Here is an 18103-nt window from a genome sequence, read left to right as displayed (position 1 = left end):
AAAATCAATCTCTCAAAATTTCAGCTCAATCGCTTGTTGTATAAGCTGGCGCATTTGATTAGAAGTTTGTATGAGGTTTTCAGCCAAGATGTATAGGAAAATACACCTCCGTCACTCATTCGATCTGGAAATTGATTCTGATTGCTCGATTGAGTTCAGAATTGCAAAAAGGGTAGTTGGTATGTTACAGAACAATTTCAATAAAGATTGATGATTAAATGAACTTTCGAATGAGCTTTCAGCTGATGTATAAGGGGCTAGATTGTGTATTTTTGAATTTATTGATCGAATCGAATCAGCCGAAAACTATATAAAAGTTCATTCAATCATCATACAATATTCAGTGAAATTGTTCTGTAACATACCAACTGCCCTTTTTGCAATTCTGAGCTCAATCGAGCAATCAGAACCAATTTCCAGATCGAATGAGTGACGGAGGTGTATTTTTCTATACATTTTGGCTGAAATCCTCATACAAACTTCAAATCAAATGCGCCAGCTTATGCAACAAGCAGTTGAGCTGAAGTTTTGAGAGATTGATTTTCTCACCAAAAGACACAATCCTGGGGGGTGCCCCGTGCAATTAGACAACTGTTTCTTGGGCCAGTCTACTATACACATATACATATATGTAGAAAGTTTTTAAATCGAAATTATTGAATGGAAACCTACCCACAACTGTATCTAGCATGGACCTAATTTCTAGCTGAAGGAGTGCGAAAACGTTGCGAGAAAATGTCTTTGTTAGGCCAACTTGACCACTAGATCTCTTGCTATACAACGGCCATTTTTTTTGGAAATCCACCTGACATTAAATGTTTTAGAAAATGCGGTAAATGTTCTTCAGGAATTTAAAGAATTTCTTCTAGAACACCTCCGGAAATTTCTTGAAAAATACATGAAATTGAAGAGTTTCTACAATTTTTTTAGAGAATTGTTTTTCAGAAAATTCCTCCAGCAAGCCCATTGGTAAATCCACACAATAAAACATCGAAAATTCATTCAAAAATTTGGAGAATCAAACCTGAAATTTCCTTGATGAAACCCCCAAGAATTGTTTCATAACACCTTTCTTTCTACAAAAATTCCAGCTTTAATTCTTCTAAAAGAATTCCCGGCGTCATTTACGGAATTTGCTACTTATTAAGACTGCTATCACCAAATAAGTTCAATTGTTTCTGGAGAAGTTCCCGTGGGCGTATTTCCTTAAATAATTTCTTGAAAAATTTCCAGGTGGATTCTAAGAGAAACTTATGGAGATGTTTTTGGAGAAACAGGCGATTTCGAGCAATAACTGGAAGAATTTCTGAAGGAATTATTTCCGGAATGTCCAGAAAAGTTCCTGAAAGAACTTCTAAAGAATTCTTAAACTATTTTCGAGTAGAATTATTGGGGGAATTTTGGAGGAAAGGAATTTCCGGTTGAATTTTCGGGAGCTGGGTGGGAGGTGAGTTTGGACGAATTCCATGTGAATTTCGGAAGGAATTGAAAAAGAATGAAATTCTGATGGAAATTTCTAGAGTAGCTCTCTGGCGAAGCTACTCGAACATTCCGGAACAATTTCTGGACGAACTTTCGGATGAGTTTCTGAACAAAATTCCGTTGGAAATCCTGGAATAACTTCCAGAGGAATTCCTGGAGAAGCTTTCATAGGAATTCCCGGCGAAACTTTTGGAGGATCTTTCGAAAGAATTCCAGGAGGAACTTCCGGAGGAATTCCTGGAGGAACTTTTGGAGGAACTCCTGGAGGAATTTTTGGAGGAATTCCTCGAGGAACTTCCGGAGGAATTCCTGGAGTAACTTTCGGAGGAATTCCTGGAGGAACTTTCGGACGAATTCCTGGAGGATCTTTCGGACAAATTCCTGGAGGAACTTCCGGACGAATTCCTGGAGGAACTTCCGGACGAATTCCTGGAGGACCTTTCGTCCGGGGTAGTGTCCAGACCACATGTGGCAAGCATGTGGTCACGCATTGCGCGAAAACGTGAGCACACGAACAACACGTGTTCCGCCGTTTCCTCTAAACCTGCGCACACCAAACACTCGGGCGAGGCCGAGCGAGCCAGCTGCGTTACCTGCACTTTGATTTTGCAGCACGCTTAAACGCCGGGCACATCGAACCCCCATGGGTGCTTGCTGTTCACAGCTTTGCTGGAACAAATCAAACAATTGGGAGGGTTCGTGCAGCATTGTGCCTTATGTCCCTCCAATCCGCAGCGTCGTCAAAGATTGCTTCTGTCAGGGCCTTTGCAGTCCCATTGCTTGTGCCCCGGTTCCAGGCACTTGAAGCAAACTTCGGGTTGCTCGTATATGCGCACAGGGCATACCGACCATCCCACCTTGACGCTCCCTAACTTGACTACCTTGGAGGCGTCCGCTGCAGATAGCCGAACCAATGCTACCTGCGTCCCTGCCGGACCTTTCCGTAGCCGAACGGCTGCGGTGGTCGTCTCCACTTCACACTGTCGCCGCAGTGCCGTGACGAGCTCTTCGACTTCGATGATCTCGTCCAGGTCTTTAACCCTTAGATTCACCTCCGTCGTGAGTGTCCTCACCTTGACCGTCTCGCCTAGGACCTCCTCCGCCAACTTCTTGTAGGCGGCGCTCTTTTGCGAGACGCCCCGCTTCAGCTCGAGTATCATCTCGCCCATCCGGGTACGTCTTATTCGACGTACGTCGGCGCCGAGTTCACCGAGCTTGACGTCACTCCTCATCGCCTTCAAAACATCCGAGTACTTAGCCTCGTCCGCCGTGATGACTAGGGCATCGCCCCTGGAGCGATTGGCGCCTACCCTAGACTTCTTGCTACCCTCATTCGCCTGGGCCTTCTTTTCGGCCCTTGACGTCTTCGGTTTCCTCTTGTTCTTGACCAGGGTCCAGGAGGCGTCACCCCCCTCTATTTCCCTGATCTGGTGCGGCTGAGAACTTTCAGCCTGCCGTAACCCCTTATCACCGTCTTTCCTGAGTGGACGGACCTTTCCAGGTCCTTCCTTCCCCGGTTTTGGAGGTACCTGACCGGGGTTCAGCTTCCCAGCCCCACTACCCTTGTTCGGGGTAGTAACCCTCCGCGTTTTGGAGCGGCTCCCAGGGAGCTCATCCCCTGGAGACTGTCTCCCCCGTTTTTGTGTCTGCTCCGTTGGAGCAGTCACCCCGACGTACCCGCAAATACTTGAGCCTCAGTCTGGGTAGACTTTGGCACCACCGTCTTCGCTGGCACGCCTTCGGTCGATTCGACCTTGCCCGAGTCCGCGAATCCTTGGGCCTCAGTCTGGGTAGACCTCGACTCCACCGATTTCACGGGTTTACACTTGGCCGTCCCGACCGCCCTCTCCAGCTTGGCGTCCAGCATCGACTTTCGAAGTCTCTGCAAGCTCCTCTTGAGGTCCTTGCTGATATTATGCTTCGATGACGCAAAGTCGATGATGGCGTCCAGCTGTTCCGTCGCCACCTCGAATGCCGAAAGCCCATCGCGTTTGCGGTTCATCGCCTCCACAAGCCATGGGCCGTCAATAACCCCTACCGGCGTTTTTATAGCCGAGAGGAAGGTTGAGTGACCCACGCTGGCGCTGCGCACTGAGCTGCCGACTATTGCCTCTGGCCTCCTAGGCGGAGACCTGAACAACCCACCTCTTGCGAAGGGGTTGTCGCCTACAGTACTACCACTAATTGAAGAATTGACTTGGTTTTCCATTTTTGGTCCCACGAGTTGCTCGGGAAAAGAGGTCCACCACGCCAGAGCCCAGCATGACGCGGTAAGGGACAATTACTGTGGAGGGTGCCCAGGTACCCCACAGGCTCCGTTAAAGGCCTAGCTTATTATTTCCCCCCCTGGCCATGCATCCCTCGGCACGGGTCGCTTGACGCCTTGGGATTAGGGGTTAGGGACGATGGTCCCGGTCTAACTCGCAGTGGCCATGGGGAGGGGTCGTCAAGCCCTTGGACAAAGTCCCTGCTGCCCCCTAATCTTCCAGACTATGTGTTAACGTATTGAGTCACGTGATTGATGATAAATTGAAGCCGCTAAGAGCAAAAATGTAAAAAAGTATGTTTTCCCATACTAATCTCCATGTAAATTTAAAACGCGATGCGGCATGCGAGGTTGCAATCAATCGAGCCCATATTTTGCACAGTTGATTGGGGTCGATTCAGAAAAACCTTGATCTCACTTGATCGGACGAATTTTGCGTTTTTCCATACAACTGCGCCCCACACTAATGTATATGTATGATTACATTTTTTCAAATAGTAGAATTTATATTGGATTCACAGAAATATGCACGTGTATTGGTTGATTTTGTTGAACGGAACCAGTTATAATTGACGTACATTAAAGGGGCATGTTCTTAAAGGGGCCCTCCTTAGCCGTGCGGTAAGACGCGCGGCTACAAAGCAAACCATGCTGAGGGTGGCTGAGTTCGATTCCCGGTGCTGGTCTAGGCAATTTTCGACTTCCCTGGGCATAAAAGTATCATCGTGTTAGCCTCATGATATACGAATGCAAAAATGGTAACCTGGCTTAGAAACCTCACAGTTAATACCTGTGGTAGTGCTTAATGAACACTAAGCTGCGAGGTAGCTCTGTCCCAGTGTGGGGATGTAATGCCAATAAGAAGAAGAATACATGTTCTTAGAGTTCATATTCGAGTGATAAAACGGCCTAGAAACTTTTCTTCATCTCTCTACCAAAAGTGCTGTATTACAAATATTCTCATGTTTTGTAAAAACCATTCATTCTTTTATTTCGTCCTTATTCTAGACTTTGATTTCCCCCGATATGTGCTGAAACACAACAAGCCACCTATCGACAAGCGGGCCAATGTGTTCCTGGTTCCGATGAATGGTGGCATTTGGACGCTCTGTATCGCCCTAACGCCGGACGAAATCCGATCGCTGTCCAGCGATGGCTTTCCACAGGTCGATCAGTGCGTCAACTATCTCGCCGGTAATGCCGAAAGCGGGCAGATCAACGAAGAAAATACCCGCGCGGAGTGGCAACACAGTGAGTTCCAGCCCACATTACATCCGCATTTAAGTAGGTACAACTGAGTGTGAAAAACAAGTGTTTACTAAATTGTTTCTTAAATCTGTCACCTCTCCGAACTGTCGATACAGCGACATTTCTTTCCTTTTTTTCACTATCTCTAAAGACGAACCGCAAATTACGTAGGAAATTTAGCGCATTTTGTCGCTATTTTAAAATGAACTCGAAGCCTTACATAATTTGCAGGTGGCCTTTAATCCATTGCAATCCTTCAAAATAAAACTACGTGAAATGAAAGCACATGTACATTTCGATCTTCAATCACTTGGTGGCTGGTGTGAAATTGTTTTTTCAGGATTTATCAACTACAGTTTATTCACGTCGGTTGTATCATTAGAAGTGTGTTTGCATTACCATCTTCATAATGCTTCCTAACTTGTGCTCTTAATTTTTAAAGCAGCTACCAACACTGTCCACACAATCTAGAGCCATATCAAATGGGAAGGAAATTCCAAAACCTATTACACCTCATGCCTCATACTCATCATGTTTGAAACGAAATGTAAAATAGGAATTGATTTTTAGAGCATGTTCAATGTGTACTTCCCAATTCGAAATATTGAAGTACAATATAAATATTGGAAAATCGGCTGGGTCATTCTGCACTGGCACGGCATTCTTCTGCACATAGATTAACATAGTAGTGCACTCGCTTTGATATTATTATCTAAAACGTAGATTTTACATGCCATAAATGCTTTTTTAGCTTGCATTCCATTTCATATTACTCACATACAAAAAATACAAGCACATGACTGTGAGGGTCTGTGAGACCCCAATGAAACCAAAGAGATTTTGAAACATGCCATGGATATCGCCAAATTTTGGTCAACGCAAAAAGTCTCAAGCTTAGGGAATCGTAAAATATCGTAGAAGATTTTCAGTGATTCTGAAAAATAACTTTGAATTCTAAAGCAACGCAAAATATGCTTAATGAACACCAGATGTGATGTTAAGGAGCTTTAAGATGGTCATCGCATTAGCAAAACCTTCATGTATTGTAGAGTATTTGAAGAGGGGAAGGAAGATTTACCATATCCACCAAACCGAAAAAAAACTAAGATTCTAGTTCAAAGCATTCAGAAAAAACTATAAATAAATTCCAGAAACTTGGTCAAAAATCCGAGATTTGAATATGTAAATATTTTTACGGAAATCCTACAAATAATTCTGTTCAGTCTGAAGGAATTCTAGATTTATTCAACTTTTCCATCAGTTTTCTAAATATATTGGCATTATATATCTTCAGAAACCCAAATTTAATTCACCTAATAGTGATACTGCCTTTCTCGCATTTAGCCAAGCAATTAATCTTTTCGATTCCGTACACTATTTTCTGTATAAATTTTACACGCAATGGCCGATAGTTATCAAATTCAATAGCGATCATTGCCACCTTTCGAATGCAACTTGAGAGCGAGAAAATTGATTAAGGATTACTTTATGAAAAGTTGGTTACATTTTTTTATCTTTTGTGCACACACAAGGACAGCCAGAAATTTGCTCAGTTCGTCGAGCTGAGTCGATTGGTATATAACACTATAGGTCTACGAGTCTTCTAATAAAAAGTTCGTTTTCGTAGTGAAATTCAACTAGAGTACAAGAAAGGAAAAAAATAGTTCAAAATAACCAATCTTCATTAATAGTGATTGCTGCTCCTAATTCATTTTTAAACAACAAAAGGCTTCCACATGATATTGGGGCCTTTCTTAGCAGATGCGCGGCTACAAAGCAAGACCACGCTGAGGGTGGCTGGGTTCGTTTCCCGGTGCCGGTCTAGACAGTTTTCGGATTGGAAATTGTCTCTACTTCCCTGGGCATAAAAGTATCATTGTGTTAGCCTTATGATATACGAATTTGGCTTAGAAACCTTGCAGTTAACAACTGTGGAAGTGCTTAATGAACGCTAAGCTGCGAGGTGGCAATTTCCCAGTGAGGATGTAATGCCAATGAAGAAGAAGATATTTGTAAAACACAATAGATCAGGACAAAATACAGCATTAAATTAAAGTCATTTTAATCTCACATAACAAAACTTAACAACTCCTCACTGCCTCAGCAATATATGCTTTCGCTCATATGACTTCATTCAAAAATTGCATCATTCCTCGGATTCACGATACTGCAAAACTAACATTTTTCTTCACTTCTGCTCTCAAATTTATTCACCTAAAATCGTTTCGATTTCTAATGAATTCAATTTTTACTATTATGCGCAATTGCTCCCAACAACTCCAGGAATGCAAAATTTATCGATATCGTGCTCATTGGTGTGCCTTATCATATTAGGCAGTGCGGCTTTGGTTGGAGCTTTCGGCGTTTGTCAGCGGCAGATTAGCGCCGTATTGGTGACTGGTGTGATGTACCTGTTGGCCGGTAAGTACTAACGAAGAAGGTAATTTATTAACTTTCAACATTCATAATTTAACGAAACCGAGTCGCTCAAAATTATTTAAAAGTTAACGCTTGGAGTGATTATAGAATCTGCAATATAAATAAATGGCAAGAAAAACGATATTTTTTACCTGGAAAACAGTATCAAAACTGTGTGGATAATTTAGAGACCATTAAAGATTTTACTATTTCTGTTTACCCTTGTATCATAAAATAGAGCGATACTGCTGCCAGCCGCTTTAAAAATAGCATCAACACATTAATTCGAACATATGCACAAGAAACGTCCTTCCTGTAACACGCTAGCTGACTGACATGGTACCTTTTTGCATGTGCCCCCTAAGGGTGCGAGTGATGAACGCTGAACAGTTCATAGACAAAAGAATCGGCCCGCCATGGAAAACAAAAATGACTAGTTTGTAAACAAATACGTAAAAAAGGAATCAAAGGATATTAGGACACGAACGTAAAACGACTGACATGCAACTGGCGGGCGTGGACTATTTCGTATCTAGCATGACAGCCAGAAATAATAGTGAGACAGACTACCGTTGAAACATGCAAATGTTCCTTCTGTGTGAAACGTTGGCCCACAATAAAATGCGGTGATACCTTGCAGTTAGTATGCACACCATTTTCATCAGCTGTTGAAGAGCTTTCAATATGTTTGATTTTATGTGGCCTCCTTTGGCGAGCTTTGCTAGCAAAAGAACTGTATTGCCAATCAGGACGGGATGGATGTGATTCTCGGTCTGCTGGTCCAGGAAGGGAAAAATTCTCGACACAATATGTACAGTGTACTCCCAACCAGCGTTTGTTAGGTTTTCTAAACATTGTGTATAACAACATCCCAAAACCTGTATTAGAACTGAGCTAGAGTGGTGCTTTTAACCAATTAAGCTACGAAGGACCTCCGTCGGCCTTCGCAGCTTAGCGGCTCATTCAGTAGCCGCTAGGTTGCGAAGGCCGACGGAGGTCCTTCGTAGCTTAGTCAGTCTAGCAAACTGATGGTCGTGGGTTCGAGTCCCATCGAAGGAAAGTGGTTACCTCCAATACATTTTTCAAATCATGATCTTCCACATACATATATTGTACACATTCACAACTGAGTTTTCAGAACATTGTAAAGAAAAGCTTGCAAAATGTTAAGGTCTCACACTAGCATTTTCGCATATGCCCAGTTCCTATACAGGTTTTGCTAGGTTCTCATACAAAATTGTTAGAAAATCCAACATTCACCGGGTTTATATTTTTTCCAAAGCAAGCTAAAATAGCGTTAATAAATCCTAATAACCGATCTTTTATCTGCAATTTATGGGACAGTTGTAAGTTCAATATATAATGAGAAGTAAAGAATCGATTATCATTATTATCAGAATACTGTTATCACAGACATACGTAACAGTTAGAACAATTCATGAAAAATTCATCGCCCAGTTATTACAAACTCTCGTCTTTGTTACATGAAATATTGTTTAGTACGACAATGTCAACAGACGGTGCTAATGTGAAATGCAGGGCTGTTACAAACTGAGCGAATTCCAATCCGCGAAATCCGCGACTAACACAATGCAATCCGCGACTGCAAAAGAGAACTGCGACCAAGAGCGCGACAAACAAAAATAATGGTCTTAGTACTTAGAAACACATTTCAATATAGAAGTACGCCCGAAGTTGTTTTTTTTTATTAAAGTGTTTTTTAATCTACAGATTTAGTTCAACACCGATATACGCCCGAAGTAAAAAAGTAACTAGAACTTTCGTTTTCTACATTACTGTTGCAACGATGCATTGAACGGTAAAGCAGAACTAATTTCATTGTTCATTAATAAATGGGTCCTTGCATTCCTAATAGCCTAGTCAATCACTGGCTTCAGAACTTGAAAAATAATTGTATTTGTAATTGTGTATATTGATGCCCAAGTTCACAGATCTGAATTTTACTAGGAATAAAGTATATGATTCATATCAAGATACATCATTTTATCAAATGATAAAACTAATAGTCTGAATATGTTATACGTCCATGTACGCAATTATCAAGCAAAACTAACTTTCAAATTCAGCCAATGTGCATGATGGATATTTCACAGTTAATTGAAACCCTATCTTGTATGTATCTAGTGTGATAAAAACTGTTAGCGATTACAAACTAATGGTGGAACTAAAGTGAAAACGCTTCCTTTTGTATTTAACACACTCGAACTGACATCGATGCTATTTGTTGTAAGTACGTTGTCAGATAGCATTTAGTCACACGTACATTACAATTTGGTTAATGAAGCATACTTTCTGAAGCAAACTTTTGCAACAAATTTTAAACTAGCCTAGATATTAGTAAAAGAGAGCGTAATGAAAGAGAATCTCTCATTTGGACTTACGACGTTTTCAAAAATCACGCGAGAATTTTGAAGAATTACTGCGCATATTAGAGTAGAGGGGTATACAGAAGTTGCGCGATTCTGCTCCCAATCAACAAACAAGTACCAAGTGGGAAGGATTGCAACGTCTATTGACCACCCATCTATCGTGAGCAGTGAATTGTCGGATTTACAATCAACCGTGATTTCCCAGATACTTATTTTTTCTTTCTTTATTAACGTGATTTTTAGAGTTAAAAAGTTCTTCATTTGTCAACATAACAATAATTAATGATTTTGTGTGTGTTACTTCTACGTGAAGTTACACGATTTACAATGATATGGAAATGCTAATATCATCTTCCAAACTTAGACGTACATGTTCATGATAGAATTAGAGGCGAAAGTATAGAATTGATAGTTCCGTTAGGATACAGCAGGCATGAAGAATGTTTTTATAGAAGTCAATTTGAAAGCGAGCGGAGGACAATGCCATCACAAATATTGCCCTCCTTTCAATTTCAGTTTTTAAGGTTTATAGGATGACGATGCTGGCAGGGTCCTACCGAAGTTATATAAGAGCCGCGTGTGTCCAGAACGGCAGAAACGTAACCGAAAAATGTGTGATGGGAATTGAGCTATGGCAATACAAGTGACGAAATAGCGACTAGTTAGAATATTCAGCGACTACTGCTTTTGATCCGGATGATAAGGGCCCATTCACAAAATACATAACGCTTTAGGGGGTGGGAGGGTGTCTGTCCGAGCGTTATGGCCCATACAAATTTTAGAACCTTTCCATACAAAACACGTTACGAGGAGGTGGGTGGGGGTTGAAAATGGTTTATTTTAGCGTTATGTAATTTGTGAATGAACCCTAACACCCTTGGAGAATAAAGCAGTCGTTCCCCAAAACGTAATAATTATCCGCGATATAACATTTATAGGAACCACTGTAAACATATTGGAAAAGAAAACTAAGTTCTAAACACAATCCAATCAATTTCATAAAATTGGAAAATTGCGATTTTCGAAAAAGTGCAATAATATAAATCCGCGATTTTTGCGACAACATTTTAAGGAACCGCGATTTTCGCGAAACATATCCGCGACAAATCCGCGAAATACGTCTGTGCTATTATCATGAGAAACTTTTTCCCATTTTTGTTTTTGAGAAGAACAAGCGATTCACTCAAAGGCCATAGTAAATAGAAAACAAAATATATTTAATATACCCTAGTATAAAAGATTTTACAAATGCAATCTTCGCCTACTTTGTTAAATATTCTTGGCTGAGCATATGCACAGCACATGTTTCGAAATGAACAAATTGATATGAAATTTGCGGAAAAGAATCTACGTGTCTAGGAGGGACTCAACCTCAACCTCCCACTCTCTAGATAGGCGTGATAACCCCTACACAATAAAACCACTTAAATGTCACGTTTACGGAAAAGCCATCAGAATCCGAGTACCAACCTCCACCGCGGTTAGCTCTTTTTTGCAAATTGAATATATTTCGAATGCTTGATTTGTCCCATGTGCTTTACTGTTGTATATCCACAGTCAAGCGAGCACACCTTGTTTATTATTCGAGAGCATCACAAATCAAGCATCCGAAAGATATTCGATTTGTAATTTTCGGTTTGAAAATTGTTTCGACTTCCCTGGGCATAAAAGTATCATCGTGTTAGCCTCATGATATACGAATGCAAAAATGGTAACTTGGCTTAAGAACCTCGCAGTTAATAACTGTGGAAGTGCTGAATGAACACTAAGCAACGAGGCGGCAATGTCCCAGTGGGTGATGTAATGCCAATAAGACGAAGAAGACTTGATCGAAGTCTGTCTATCCGTGTGTATGTGTGTGTGAAAAAGCAACATCTTAGACATATTTTCATATATTATTTTTATTCCAATTTTCTCGCAATAAGCTGAACTTGACGTGAAAAAAAACGTTTCGTGTTCGTTGAGGAGAGGACTACTGTTCGATTGACCTATTCGGTCGGAGCATGCGGAGTTCAAATTACGAACGATTTCCTGCCGCTATGCGTCTCCGAATTTGTCTGTTGGCATCATTTAACAGTGAGCCCAAATACAAGATTTCTTCAACCACCTCGATTTCGACACAAACGACACAAACTCGTGGTGGATGGCAATCATTTTTCTCTCTTGAGCTTTTTCCTATCACGTACTTCGTCTTGGACATGTAGATGACTTGACTAGTTGGATCCGCTTAGCCTTCTTTAGTCTAATGTAGGCTTCCTCCATCTTCTCATAACATCAAAGTCTTCGGCGAAACCAAATAGCTGAACGGACTTCGTGAAAATCGTACCACTGCCCTTTGTATTACACCCCTTTCAAAGCGATGTTGAATAGCAAACACGAAAGATCGAGACTGCCCCTAAAATTCGAACTACGTACATCATTCGATCGATCGTCAACCGTGTCAGATAATTTGGAAATCCGTGTTGGTGATGTATGGGCACGTTATATTTGCGGCATTTCTGCAATGTCCGGCGTACGGCAAACGCATGGTCCATTATTGAGCATGCGCCCATGAATCCCGCCTTTCTTCTTTGCGAAATCGAATCTTTGCAATTGTTGTTAGTCGGCATAGAATTTGGAATTCAGGTGCTTTTCGTAATGCTGACACCCCCCCCCCCTTTTTTTTGATCACCTCACACTTGTTCCCCTTCCATATCCTTACAAATATCAGGCTATGACACAAGTCCCTTTCGTGAACGACTCAACTTCTCATAGAACTTGCGTGTGTTATTTGCGCGGTAAAGTTACTCCGTCTCTTCACTTTTCCTATCTTCCTGCTGGCGCTTTCTCCTACAGAACATCAATTTCTGACAGGGATTGAATCCTAAAGAGAAAGAGCAAGTCTCTCACTTATCATCTCTGTATACATATACGATATGTAGCATACCGCGAGAGACTTTTTTTCGCAAGCTGTCATGATAGAGAACTGATTCGGGAGGCAAAACCCCATGATAAATTTCTTTTAGAAAGCTCCAAATGCGGGGAGCACTGGCTCTGATGATGCATTTCAACTTGTTCTACACAGCTGTGCAGTAATCAACACGAAAGGAGCTAAAACAAAGCCAGAATCACCATTTTTCTGTGGGGCTGCCTATCCGATTTTGTTTTTTCGCACTTGTATACAAGTTTGATACATTTGTTATCATGGGTTGTTATGATTCGGAACAGTTTTTGCCTCTCTTTTATCGTTGTTCGTTATCTATGGAGAGCGATTTCTGCAAACCCTGATTTCTGACTATTCCGCGTCTTTTTCTATCTTGCCTTGTTCGCCTTCGTGCGGCGAATCTTTGGTGGCATTGTGCACCTCGACTCGAAAGAAGCAAACCATGCAAACTGTCATACGAAAAAGCTGTATAAAGGAGATGCGCAATGAGGCCCCTGCTTTGTGATGGAGTGCGCGGTTGATTATGTTTCTGCTCTGCTTTATTCTGCTTTGTGTGGCAGAAAAGTGATTTCATCATTGCGCGTTTCATCGTGTTTCTGCACGTTACGCAGAATGTTCGAGTGATTCTGATCAACTTCTACTTCTTATCTTCCTCTCCTAATCCAAAATTGACGATGGAACGTGGCCAGCATGAAGAGGGTGATCACCCTGAGGCCCCTCTTGAGGACTGCTGGCGAAAAAGCTTAAGGGGTGCATTTTAGACTGTTCTCCCTCAAATACCTATATCCCATCCCATGATCTGCAGCTACAAATCGGTGACATTATGCTTAACCATGTCTCTTCCAACGATATCGTTACACATTAGTCATGTCTTATGAAATTATGAGACAGCTTGAAATAGCTCGTACTGCGAACATTAACATGACAAGAAAAATAATAGGAATAGTCAATTCTATCATTTTCCACGATCCGTCCAAATGATTACTGCATATGTGTATACTAGAGTAGACTCGTATTAAATTGTATTTTAAAATATTCAAATGAGTCCAAAACGGTATACTATTATCACATAGAGCCTAATAATAATATAAATAAAGAATAATGCGGAGTCGACGGAGTTTTTTTTTTCATTTGAGTGGGACGTCGATTGAAATTTTGATGATAGTAATCGCATGATATATTCATGTTGATGTCTCATCAATTTGCAAGATATCTGGATGACAAATATTTGACTATTAGACATTAGAACCTTATCACTGGTTTTCGGATTGTTGGGGGCAGCAGTTCACGCGAGAAAAAAAAAACCTCGGTATTTAGAAGTTAGATTAAACCTCTCTATGAAACTAATATTGAATCAACTTAGCAATTCAAATGGGGACATTATACATTTCTCATCTCATTCGATTAGCGTCACATCGCTCTATCCAAATATTGATCTAGTTTGATAATATCATAAAAGCACAAAAAGACAAACATATGGATGTACATATTCTAGATATCTCGTTAGTTCGACCCCTCGCCAGAATTTGTTTTCCTCCACGAGCTCTATAAACTCGTTAACTTAGTGATTGAGTCCATAAACACACAGAGGGCCAAATCGAAAAGTTAGGAATTATAGCTATCTAAGCAAATGAAAAACATTAATTTGTATCTAGCAGTAAGTAGCCAAGGCTTGTACAAAAAACTCCCTGGTATCCTGAATATTTTTCAATGGCTCTACATTCCAACTGGAACTTGTCCTGCTTAGTATTCTATTAGCATTTCCTCAGTTATTAACTGAAAGCTTCTATATGCCCGCCATTGCATGAGTATGTATCTTGTGTGGCAATAACAATGGATACACTATGCCCAGGGTAGGGTGTCGAGAATGTTTTCAACCCGAAAACATCCTAGACCGGACCGAGAATCGAACTCGCCATCTCCGGATTGGCAATCCTAAGCCTTTGCTCGCAACTGGAGACCCCTGAATACGAATAGTATTACAAGGATTTGAAATTGATTTTATTTCCATGTCCAGAGATTGATTAAACCTAGAGGGAGTTCCATTCAAAGCTACGCACTTTGCGTTATGATTCCGAAATTTTATAATTCTATGCGCAATTTACAAATTTGTTATAAATATCATAGATATTCCTCTCGATATTTTTTAATTTGCCACAAATTTACAATGTGGGTTTAATCAATCAACTTTAAAATACAAACTTTCCCGATCGGACCCACTGCAGTTCAACTATCACGCATTTATTAACATAGTTATTATCTGTATCTCTTTGTCTTTTCTTTCCAGCACTGTTTGCCCTATTCACCCTGATGATAATACACTTCAAGCGGCAACAAGGACGACCACTGGCGGAGGTCGACTATGGCGTCTCCATCGACGGAGTGGTCGCCGTCAAACCCGACTACATATACGCACAACCATTGCTAGATGCACGGGTCATCGTCACCGCCTGGAGTCTCAATCTTGGCTGGGGTGGGGTTGTCTTGTGCGCGTTTACTTCGTTCCTCTGGATACTGCTGTCAAAGATCATGCGATTCAACCCACTGTCGGCAATGATTTGATGATTCAAAATCAAATTCAACAAAGTGGCCGTCTACAATGTGACATGAATCGGTTTGTGGTTATTATCGTACAATCTTGCTAACAACATTCTATAGCATTGTTTCCAGCTAACTCATCATCTCTATGCGATGCGAAGCAACTAAGTTTTCCCAGTCCATCAATATCAGTAGAGACCTACCCGATTTACAGTTATCACCGAATACATATTGAAAAATACCCATCTAGAACGAATTCCGTACCACCTCTTAGAGCATAATGAATCAAAGAAATGCGAACGTTTTTCTCCCTTTTAGAGCAAATCATAACTAGAAGATTTGCACCGCTTCGAAATATGAGTAATCTTAAAATAGAACAATTTTCGCTAAACACTATTTGGAATAGCTCATAAAACAACGTCCATAAGTTACATCATGCTTATAGGGGGAGGGGTTTCGAGAGCATACATACATAAAAAGCACGCTGACGGAGAAATGAGGGTTTAGAATGATATTTTTGCGTGATGTAATTCATGGCTCTTCCCTAACGAGTCCATGCGATTTTCTTCGCATGCTTTTTGCAGAATTACGAAAGATATTGAATCAAAACAAAGAAAATAACTAAACGCAAGGTGCGACTTATTGCAATGCTTTCATTGCTAGATTTTCTATTCTAAATATTTGTTCCTTTCTCATGCATCCCCGGTAAAACTTTAATGACGAAAGAATAAAAATATCACGAATAAACTCATCAATACAATATCATCAACAAATACAAAGAGAAGTAACAGATCTATCCAAAACGCGAATGTTTGCCATTTTTTTCGTATCAGCAGAGTGATAGCACTCGCCATGAAATCTGGCATTGTAGATCAACTACTATATTTTATGTAAATGCTTTGCCTTAATGAAATGAAACAACTTGCATAAAAGATTTACTATACACAAATAAATGACAAAACTACTATCAAAAATGTACAATGCTTATTCTTTGGAAAGAAAACCTTCCCTGCACTGGCTATTATAAACAATTGAATGGATCTGTTTCACAATCGTCCGTATAAATTAAAAGCAGGGTTACTGCTCCTGGACTTCATCTCATAGCTCCGATATTGGTCTCACGAAAAACAAAGCAATGTAAAGGTATTTGGTTTGTTTTTTTTTGTGATTTTTTTCAGCAGTGAGCACGCATGTTAGCAAAAAGAAGCGACGAAATTGGTGTCGTATTTCTTTGTTTCGCGATGAGATGAATATATGTTCAGTGAGATGGAAAACGGAACAGTTCCCCTAGTTGTTGAACTCTTGTAGCTTGTAGCGCCTACAGATGTCCACAAAGAAAACTACATGTTTGATATGAATAAATAATAAATAACGTTTCGAGCATATGGCATATGTTACATTAAAACTTTAGCATTTACTACATTATCATTTACTACATGCAGAAACGTAAAAACAAGATAGACCACATGATGACGATGATAATTTCTGCAGCTAATCTACAACTAAGATGTGGTTTTTATTTATTTCCCTTTAATTGGGCTTCTATTTTCAAAAACAAAGACGAATCGCTACGATTCATATGAATGACATGCATCTGAAACATGAATAGCAACGTCTAGACTAGACTACGAGAAACCAGTAGTAAACATTTCTTTTATTATTACCAAATTAGTTGCTTGTAGTATGCTCGAAATGTGTGGTGTAGTAGAGTCTTTGTTATTCAAACGAACTTCCACAAGTGACGTTTACTACTCAAATGTCTTTTTCCTAGCGTGCGCGTGTGTGCGCGTTTATATGTGCAAGGTGTCCTAAAAACAATTTTTCAATTTTTTTTACCCCGCCTCTGATAAGTTTCGAAACTACGCAAACGTATCGTGTGTGCTGAGAAGGAGGTTTTGGGCCGATGTCCACGTAGCGGAGTTTTCAGCTGCGTGCACGTCGCGTCCACGCAAAATACCTACCTGGATACCTGGTTGGCTATAGCGTCGATACACCTATGCCTAGCGCATTGTAGAGCTCCATAATCGTCGGTCTTGGGCGATGTTCCTCCAGTTTCCCCGAACGTTCAGGGTCCCCAGGTCCGATTCCACCGCGTGCAGCCAGCGTGTTCGTGGCCTTCCACGAACCTTCTGGCAACCTTCTGGTTGTCTATTGAATATTTTTTTCGCTATTCTTCCTTCCGACACTCGCACTAAGTGACCAGCCCACTGAAGTCTGCCATATTTTATACGATTCACAATATTTTCTTCTTTGTATACTTGATACAGCTCATGATTCATGCATCTGCGCCAAATACCATTTTCTAGTTTGTACGCAGCACTTTTCGCTCGAAATCCCCAGAAGCTATCCGGGCCGCCTCTTTTAACGGCTCGCTTCATGTCCATAAAGGGCCACTGGTAGAATCAGAGTTTTGTATAGAGCAATTTCGTTTCCGTCTGCATGTTGCGGAACCTAAGCTGGTTACGTAATCCGTAAAAGGCCCTGTTCGCAGCAGCAATACGTCTTTTCGCTTCACGGGAAACGTCATTGTCACATGTCACAAGCGTTCCAAGGTAAACAAATTCTTCAACAACTTCAAACACCTCCCCATCAAGCACTACCTCAGCACCAACACCACTAGGTCTTCCCCTATATTTACATGCCATCATGTACTTTGTCTTGGTAGAGTTAATGGTTAGGCCTATCCTCGCCGTCTCCGTCTTCAGTGGGACAAAAGCCTCCATTACTGCTCTGCGATCGAATCCAATAAGGTCAATGTCGTCCGCAAAGCCCAGGATCTCCAGATAGCGCCTTCTCCAAATAGCGCCTTCGAGTGCAATGTTGAACAATAAATTCGAA

General features: G+C 41.0%; 2 protein-coding genes across 5 annotated transcripts in view; one reads left to right on the top strand and one right to left on the bottom strand.

Moving 5' to 3' along the window:
- LOC134220127 (uncharacterized) overlaps positions 1-16232 on the top strand; it is a 36287-nt gene extending 20055 nt beyond the window's left edge. Inside the window, exons 3-5 of one of the 4 annotated variants that reach the window (XM_062699119.1) lie at positions 4757-5032; positions 7280-7417; positions 15015-16232. In XM_062699119.1, the coding sequence (XP_062555103.1) occupies positions 4757-5032; positions 7280-7417; positions 15015-15289 (689 nt within the window). In that variant the 3' untranslated portion in view covers positions 15290-16232. Of the gene's footprint in view, positions 1-4756; positions 5037-7279; positions 7418-15014 lie in introns of those variants that run through there. The other 3 variants (XM_062699118.1, XM_062699121.1, XM_062699120.1) reach the window with 3 other exon arrangements.
- The window catches only part of LOC134219077 (protein NASP homolog), an 87395-nt gene that overhangs the window by 52519 nt on the left and 16773 nt on the right, over positions 1-18103 (bottom strand). The gene's annotated exons all lie outside the window — the stretch shown is intronic.

This window comes from Armigeres subalbatus, chromosome 3 (assembly GCF_024139115.2).
Source record: "Armigeres subalbatus isolate Guangzhou_Male chromosome 3, GZ_Asu_2, whole genome shotgun sequence".
Lineage (NCBI taxonomy): Eukaryota > Metazoa > Arthropoda > Insecta > Diptera > Culicidae > Armigeres > Armigeres subalbatus.
Note: the sequence above shows the minus strand (reverse complement) of the source record. Positions and strands in the feature narration are given on the sequence as shown.